The following is an 8,737-nucleotide window of genomic DNA, read 5'->3' as shown; positions in this document are numbered from 1 at the left end:
CTGAAGCATTTTCACTGGAACTGGGTCATTGTGCTGTTCGGCGACGATGATTATGGGCAGGAGAATCTGAAGCTCTTGCAGTTCTGGGCTACGGGGGTCTGTATAGCGTTTCAGGAGAGCATCCCGGTGCCCCGTGAGAGCAAGAAGCTGTCGCTAGAGCAGCAAGCGAAGGTCCAGGACATTATTAACATGCTCCACCAGAGCACTGCCAAGGTGGTCCTTGTTCTGACCTTGGACTTGACGCTCCCGTTCTTCTTCCAGGAGGCCATCCGCCAGAACATTACAGACTTGGTGTGGATTGGCACCGAAGCCTGGGCCACCGATCCCAGTTTGCATAGCATTACCAACATCAGTAGGTTGGGCACCTTCTTGGGGGTGGCAGTCAGAGAGGTCCCCATCCCTGGTTTCAATACCTTCAGGGTCAAGGCTCCTTCCAACCAGACCGAAGGAGCTGGAACATGGGCAAGTGACCCAGGAACATGCAACCAAGTATGTGACCGGTGCTTGTCAGCGGCCAAGCAAAAAGAGAAGGAGCTGAGGGACTCCGGGGAGCGCATAGACTTCAACGTCTACTCCGCGGTCTACGTCATTGCTCACGCTTTGCACCGGCTCCTGCGCTGCAGCTCCGCGGGATGTCACAAGCGGGCGGTGTACCCCTGGCAGGTGGGTGTTGTGTTGAGGGCCTTGCTTTAATGACGAGCTGGTTCAAAGGACTGGGAGAGGACTGTAGAGGGTTTAACCTACAGGTCTAATCCAGCCCCAGTGGCTAGAAACCATCTCCAATGGCAACTTGGTGGTCTGTATGAGAGAAATCAAAGGACTTGCTCCCAGGGCCTCACACACAGCATGGCCGTTCTAGAAATAGTCTCCTTGGGCAGCAGGGGCAGATGCAGGATGCCTCCGTGTTAGGTTAAATAAGCCATGTGCAGACACTAACGAGCTTTCACAGGCCTACAGCAGACCCTCCCACCGGCGGAGAGACCTGGCCGCATTAGAGCCATCTCCATGCAGGTGCATGCATCGCTTCCATCAGTCTGGCTGTAGCTTTGTGATACCATCATTATGAGAAGAGGGTTTATTTCCACAGACACGAGGAGCTTGGGGGGCTGGATTGGTTTGAACTCAGAGAACCACCCACCAAGCGTGTCAACAGCCCTTCCTGTAGTTCCCGGGTCTCATCTCAGCTAAGCAGCCACCCAAATGGCATTGTCTCGCTCAACAGACCTGCTCCACCGCCCTTGGAGAGTCAGGTCCATTCCCCCAAGGCTGGGTGGCAGCATCTACCACTCATCCCTCCTCTCACAAGCAGTCCTGCCCTACTCTGCGGGGCGTAAGGTGCTGCACAGGTTGTTAGGATCTGCACCTTAAGCCTCCTGCAATGCCAACCTGGCTCCAGGGAATTAAGCTGGACTTTCTTCTGACTTTTGTCAGAGACTCTTGTGGCCTAGTCTTTGCTGAGAACCCCAGCATGACTCTCAGATCCCGGGGCAAGCTTGCAGGGGAGAGCCCCCCTCCCGAGTCCAGATCAAGCGCTTGCAAGTCCTCAAGGACACCAGAAACACACTTTCAGCCGCTCTTCGAGCTCCAGTGCCCAGCAGTCCTCCGCATGCACTGATCGCCCTTCTCTGCCTTCTCCACTCGCAGTTGCTGCCGGAGGTGCGCCAGGTGGATTTCTCTCTGCTCGACAACAAGATCCAGTTCGATGAGAACGGCGATCCTCCAAACAGCTTTGTGATTGTGCAGTGGCGGTGGGACCAAGACAACCACCTGTTCAAGAAGATCGCTTACTACAGCACCAAGCACCAGAAGCTGCTGTTCGGCACGGACAACATCTCTTGGCATACTCCAGGCAATGAGGCAAGTGCCCTCCACCCGATTCTCACATCACGCGGGCTGGTTGTGCCCGATGAACAGTATGTCAATTCTGGCACGTGTGCCAGTCCGGGGACATGCAACAGAAGCAGGCCCAGGCTGCTGCTTGTGTAGGCAAAGGAGGTGTGAATGTTTGCCCCTTTGCTTTAAAATTCAAAATTGTCTCCGTCAGAAGAACCGTCCGTCCCACGGTTTCTCTGATGCAGCAGTGACACCCAGTGGCTGGTCAGCTTATATCCAGGTCCCCGTGATGCCTTTTGGGCTATTCTGGGCCATCCTTTCCATTTAAAGGCAATGCAGCATTCCTGAGCTCCATGTCTGGGTAATTGGAAAATAGCAATTTATTTATCACGAGAGCTCTTTGCCCAAGCCATCGCACTTTGTGTCCTCTTTCAAGGCAGCACATGATCTGGTTGGCTTTATCCCAGCTGTGTATCCTTTCCTTTCCATGTTGTGGCCAAGTGAACATGGATAATAATAACTGTCATGAAGTCATTTCAGGCTCTCTCAGCTGAACTGTACATTGTTATAGGTTCTTCCTATACGTTGTTATAGGCTCTTCCTCAAATTTCTTTACATCCAGGTGCCTGTATCCATCTGTTCCTACCAGTGCATCCCCGGGCAACGGAAAAAGCCCATTGGCCTCCATCCCTGCTGTTTTGAGTGTGTTGACTGTGAAGCAGGGACTTACTTCAATGAGAGCGGTAAGCAAAATGCAGTTTACAAGCCTCCATTGCATGTTGTTTTCGTGCCATCCTGCAGCGTTGGTACCCGGTAGAGGACGGAGCCCAGAACAAGCGTTTCTTGGCCCTGGGAACAGGTAGTAGGCAGTGAAACCTCTGCCTTATGTGATGCATGAGATCAGACCTAATAGTGTCTTCTGGCTTTGCAATAAATCTTTGAAGGCAGCACTGGATAAGGAGTTGGACGAACTAGGTTCGGTTCTGGGCTCCACCCCACACGTCCTGCATGATTTTAGCCACCTCTCTTCTGCTCGGTCCCATCTCTGCAAAGTGAGGATAACAGTCTTGTTCATTTAGATTGCAGACGCTGGGACAGGGAATGTGGTTGTGCAACGCCCAGCATGAGAGGACCTCAACATTGGCAAGGCCACTGTAGGAATGATAAGATAACCCCAAGGCCAGGCTGATTATCGTCATTCCAGATGCTTTGTAATTAGTGAAGGGGAGGAGGGGTTGCAAGTCCTGACTTCTAACGCACGTTCCTCCCGTAACCACAGGCAAGCCTGCCATAGTTCCCCTCCTTACCAAAATGAACATCCTGGTTGCTTAAATGTGCTCCCATTCGAGGATGTCCCACAATATAGGCATTATGTTTGCAAAGCACCATACGTCCTGAAACAGCCCAGACAAAACCATGCAAGGAAACTTGGTCACTGTCCACGTTATTTGGAGCACAACAGAGAAACCGTACACAGAAGATATTACTGCCAAGTGGAAACATTAGGGAGATTTTGGGAGGGAGAATCTCATCAGCCCCCACTGGGACTCAAGTCTCATTACAAATCCACACTCGTCCTCTCTTGGATCGCTGAGAACCACGCAGTGTTTTACTTCTCATTTGCTTTAAAACTTGGCCTGAAAACAGCAGTGCCTCCCTAAGAGGAGCCTGAGCATCAGGTCAGCTATCCATCAGGAAGCAAATCCCTTATCTCACAAGCAGTCCTGCCCTACTCCTTGGGGCGCAAGGTGCTGCACAGGTGGCACAAGGTCATTTTAGTTACTGCGATATACCCCTTCTTTGGGTGTTGTTTGGAGGTCTCCCATTCCTGCCGCAGGCAGGTCAGATCTGACTTAGTTAGCGAGATATTATCATATCAGTCTGAGATGGTATGACTGCCCAAATCCAAAAGCACTCCCACCAGATTTTACTAGGCATATATATATAGGAGGAACCACCCTCAATTGACTCACGAAGGTCCGGTTTTGTTTTACAGACCACTACAACTGTCAGCCTTGTCCTGCCACCCACTGGTCCAATGTCAGAAGTCAAGCGTGCTACCCAAAGGTTGTGACATATCTGGCCTGGGACGATCACAGAGCTGTGGTGCTATTGATAGTCTCACTGTTGGGCCTTTTAACCACTCTAGCAACACTGCTCACATTTGCCTTTCATTTGCGTACCCCCGTGGTGAAGTCTGCAGGAGGTGGGATGTGCTTGCTCATGTTGGCATCTCTGGTCATTTGTTTCCTCATCATCCTTGCGTACGTAGGAATCCCAACAGCGTTCAAGTGCGTGTGGCGGCATACCGTGTACAGCTTCTGCTTCACTCTGTGCATCTCCTGCATCGTGATCAGGTCCCTCCAGATAGTCTGCATCTTCAAGCTCATGGCAAAGCTGCCCAAAGCCTATAACTACTGGACCAAGTACAAAGGGCCATACATTTTCATGGCTGTGGTTTTAGCTTTGAAAGCTGTTACTCTGATGATCAACTTTATTATCAGCTCACCGGCTCCTGTCGAGTTGCCCTTAGAGGACAACCCTGCAATATTGGTGCTGGATTGCAAGAAGACTCATGCGTTTCTCGAAATGTTGGACACTGCCTTAGATATGTCCCTCTCCGTTCTGTGCTTCTGTTTTGCCTACGTCGGCAAAGAGTTTCCCAAGAACTACAATGAAGCCAAGTACATCGCGCTATGGACAACTTCCTACTTCACCACTTGGGTTATACTCTTTGTGGCCATAACTGCGTACCCAGGGGTGCTGGTACCCTTCTTCAATGCCCTATTCAATGTAGTCAATTTGCTTGGGATTGTCATAGGTTACTTTGGTCCCAAGTGTTATATCATTTTCTTCCACCCAGAACGCAACACGTCAGCTTACTTCCAAACAGACATCCAGACTTATACCATGAGGCAGAAATAGTCTGATGACTGTAGCTCAAGAGATACAGCCCTCCCATGGAAGAAGTCCCAATTCCAATGTTTTCCTATGTTGGAGTCTCATAAATGTGTGAGTCCTGCAAATTCCCTTCTAATGGGATAATGTTGGGTTTTTTTTATTTGAAGCCAACAAAGACGGAGAAACAGTGGGGTGGATGGAGGAGTTTTCACATAAGGACTAAGGGGACCAGCTGGAAGTCACCAGGTGCTGCACGGCGATGATTAACCTGAAGTCATCATTCCAAGAAATTTGACAATCCCATTCCCAAACTCAAGGCCCAGGCCAGCCCATCACTATCCTAATCTCTGGTTCTTTCATTTGCCACTTAAATCACTGACCTTTAATGAGGGGATTAAGGCTATTGCCTTCAGGGAAAGTAACATGTGCAATGACAGTGTCCCATCCTTTAGCTTCAATGCCCTGCGAGAAATTCCCACCGGACTCCCCCCTGCTGCTCTCATTTCATTGCCTGTAGAGTCAGGAGCCGAGTGCTACCCTGCAGGTTGGTTGGAAAATACCTGTTTTGGGCACTGCCAGGATGAAGTGGCTCTGCCTTCACACAGCTAGACTTCTGAGTCCTCCGGGTCCCCACTATAGCTCGATGCTGTGAGGAGCTCTCCACAGGCCGACTGCGTGCAATCAGTGGGGTCCAATCCTGTGGATGCCATTATAGCGCAATGCAGCTGTTAGCAAGGGTGACAAGAAATTAAGCTCCCAAATTTTCCTTAACAGGCTACTCATTTTGGATACCTCCACTAGAGGCTTGGAAGGCTTTGTGTTGAAAGCTCTGTGCACTTTCAGATGCTCAGCTCTGCCACAATAATGTGGGCCCTTAAGAGGTCTCCAAAAACCTGCACCCCAAACTCAGTAACCATCAATAACTATTTTGTCTCAACCAACCACAGATAGATAGCCACGGCTGCAGGTTTTCCATTCCACCAAACCCAAGCGAGCAAAACATCATGGATATGTGAACTGCAGGAAGGACACATCCAACCATCCAGGCAAGGTAGACAACTAGCATGGTTATCCGAATGAACAAACACACCAGAAAGTAATGGGCAGCCCGTTCCAGGTGACACAGGCCTGTAGGAGTCTGATGCTGGTAGAGTTTTGTGCTTCTCCCATAATAAAAAAGTCATTAAAACAGACGTGGTTTGTTCAGATTTACTCAAGTCTGACAAAGGACTAAGGCACCCAAGATTTGGGATTATGATAATCTAGAGCAGAGATTAGCAACATACAGTCTATAGGCCAGATAGGGAGCTATTGCATCCAGCCAACAGAGCTGGGGGTGGGGGGCTTTGCTCATGCCATGGCCAGGCAACAGGGAGAGGCAGCAATGGACAGATGCACCAGCCCATTTCAGACCTGAGCTGGCTGATCTGGCCTGCCACTGCAAAACCTTGCCCACCGCTGATCTAGAGAATCCAGGTGAGGTGGTGACCATTGGGTTGGGCATCAAAAGCGAGCAGAAAGTGACAACCTAATGGACAAGACAACTGGTGGACCAGGGAGGGGACGGTCCCACAGCAGATCAGCAACCCGGTGCAGAACCAGGGCTCCCACGTCCCAGTCTGGACTCCTGCACAACAGAGCGCACTGCCTGCCATCTCGGGCTCTGCTAGTGACACATCCCCAGGATGGTAAGGGCATCACAGACCATCCTGATTTCGGAGCTGCGGAGGATCCTGTGCCCCAGAACAGCCTGGCTAAAGGCAGGGGCAGATGCAGATACTCTGAACCCCCTGGGAGAAGAGAAAAAGCTTTTCCAGCCCAATTCCCAGACTACAGGGTTTGGATAAGCAACTTGCTGCCAATTCAAACTGCACCTCTCCATCTTTGAGGTTAGCCTATCAGCTCATTTAAATCTCATTAAGGGATCGGACTTGCACTCTCCCTCCCCATCCGGAAGCCAGAAAACCTGGAGTTGCAGCTCAGGCACTGAGCGTTCGGAGGCTGCCTTTGACTCATGCCTTTTATGACTTAAGGCCAGGATGTCAAGTGGATTTTTAGCCTTAACTCTGAATTTCATGGCTTTTGTGACTTTAAATCAGGCCCCTAATGCTATTTCAACAGCTCTCTTTTTGAAGCTGATAAACGTGTCTGTGTGCGTTTGGGGGAAGGCGGGAAGATGCGGGGACGGAGGAGAAAGTTCCCAACATTTTCATTGGGCCACGATGCCTTCCTCTGTCTGCCCAAGACGTTCGAACTCTCTGCCCAGGATGGGGGGCAGAGACCCTGCCGCCCCCAGGGAAGGGGAAGGAGAGTGGGGCCTGGTGGGTTGTCTTTACAGGATCTCAAGGCACAATTCCCATGTGTCCGAAAGGCAACGAGTCAAGGGCACATCTCAAGCACATTTCCAGTCCTCCCCTGTGGCGGTCACCACCCTTCGACTGACTTCTACCTTCTCCCCTGTGCTCCCACGCTCCTTTGTATCAGAGCATCCACAGTTGTTCATCCTCAGCCCCACACCTCCAAGACACGCTGCTGTCTGGGGAGGTGGGGAGGAGTGGGGGAGTTGCACCAACCAAGCTCTTCTACTCTCCAGGAAAAAGGGAAGTGGCAGATTTTTCCATATAATAATGTATAGATCCATCTGCTTTCGGTTAGCGGCTCTGACTGAGGCTAATTGGCAGATCAAACCATCTGATGTACCATGTTAGATAAGTAGTTGTAAGAGCCCAGATTGAGTACGACACTTCTTGGATGGATCCCAAAAACCAGTCCTCCGCCCGCTTCCTTCAGCCACACATTGCTCCGGGGTGCTAATACAAACCACATTGAACACACAGAAGCTGAAGGGATATGAACAAGTGTCAAAACACTTTGAACTGCTCCTGGCAAAGGGCCCTGCTATATGCTTTGCACTGAATGGACCTTTGTGTTAGGTCTCTTGAAAAGCCAGTGAAAGCTAAGATTGAAAGTGAAGCTAAGAGGGAAGAAGGAGTAACCTAGACCTGGTAGGATGAGAAAGGCAAGTCAGAGAGATGGGAAAAGATGCAGCTAATTCTTCTGTAGCACAAATGGATGCAGAGGTAATTTAATCTTTCCAACAAACGGAGGAGCTTAGGTTTTCTGCCTTGTCTTTGGCTTTGCCTTCAGTGAGCTTCCAAGAAATCATGAATCAGGCACCAAAAAAAACTCACAAGATTTTTAATGACACATTAAAATCATATTTTAATGGGTTCATCTCATTTGCTCTCTGGGGTTTTGAACAGTTCATTAGGGTCACATTGATCAGCTTGTCACTGCAATCATGACGGCCAGAAATGCTCTCCCCTTCAAAGTGAGATTCTCACCTATTCACACGACTCCAGAAGTTGGTGCTGCAAGGAAAATGCCAGGTATTGAGGGACCTGCAGTAAAAGGGAGGGATCTAGCAATACTGTCATGAGCAGATACAGCCAGGGAAGCAGATTAGCAATTCAAGTGTCAACACCGTGGTTATTTAGATGCACAGATATTAAGCAGCTATGAAATCAGTCCACACTACGGAAGTGCAAAGGGCAGAAAAGTCCCTGAGAAGCTGGCACGGTGTCTGAGTGCCCAAGAACAAAGCAGGCAAACCCCATTATCTAACTAAAACTGTAGGTAAATCAGCAGAATCAAGCTGCAAAATCAAGGGGTATAGAAGGGATGTGGACAAGGTGGAGAGAGTCCAGTGGAGGGCAACCAAAATGGTTTGGGGGCTGGGGCACATGGCTTGTGAGGAGAGGCTGAGGGACCTGGGCTTATTTAGTCTGGTGAAGAGAAGACAGAGGAGATTTGATAGCAGCCTTCAAATACCTGCAGGGTGGATCCAAACAGGATGGAGCTGGACTGTTTTCAGTGGGGGCAGATGACAGGACAAGAAGCAATGGGCTCACGTTGCAGCAAGGGAGGTTGAGGTTGGATATTAGGAAAAACTCTCTCACTAGGAGGGCGGTGAAGCACTGGAACAGGTTACTTAGAGAGGTGG

At 50.1% G+C, this 8,737-nt stretch overlaps 1 protein-coding gene across 7 annotated transcripts in view; it reads left to right on the top strand.

Moving 5' to 3' along the window:
• TAS1R2 (taste 1 receptor member 2) overlaps positions 1-8,509 on the top strand; it is a 19,497-nt gene extending 10,988 nt beyond the window's left edge. For 4 of the 7 annotated variants that reach the window (XM_025213138.1, XM_025213133.1, XM_025213132.1 and 1 more), the window contains 4 exons: positions 1-663; positions 1,645-1,857; positions 2,456-2,576; positions 3,830-8,503. In XM_025213138.1, coding sequence (XP_025068923.1) covers positions 1-663; positions 1,645-1,857; positions 2,456-2,576; positions 3,830-4,758 — 1,926 coding nt within the window. In that variant the 3' untranslated portion in view covers positions 4,759-8,503. Of the gene's footprint in view, positions 664-1,644; positions 1,858-2,455; positions 2,577-3,829 lie in introns of all 7 variants that reach the window. The other 3 variants (XR_003095855.1, XM_025213136.1, XM_025213135.1) reach the window with 3 other exon arrangements.
• The last annotated feature ends 228 nt before the right edge of the window (positions 8,510-8,737 follow it).

Source organism: Alligator sinensis, unplaced genomic scaffold (assembly GCF_000455745.1).
Source record: "Alligator sinensis unplaced genomic scaffold, ASM45574v1 scaffold1719_1, whole genome shotgun sequence".
Classification (NCBI taxonomy): domain Eukaryota; kingdom Metazoa; phylum Chordata; order Crocodylia; family Alligatoridae; genus Alligator; species Alligator sinensis.
Note: the sequence above shows the minus strand (reverse complement) of the source record. Positions and strands in the feature narration are given on the sequence as shown.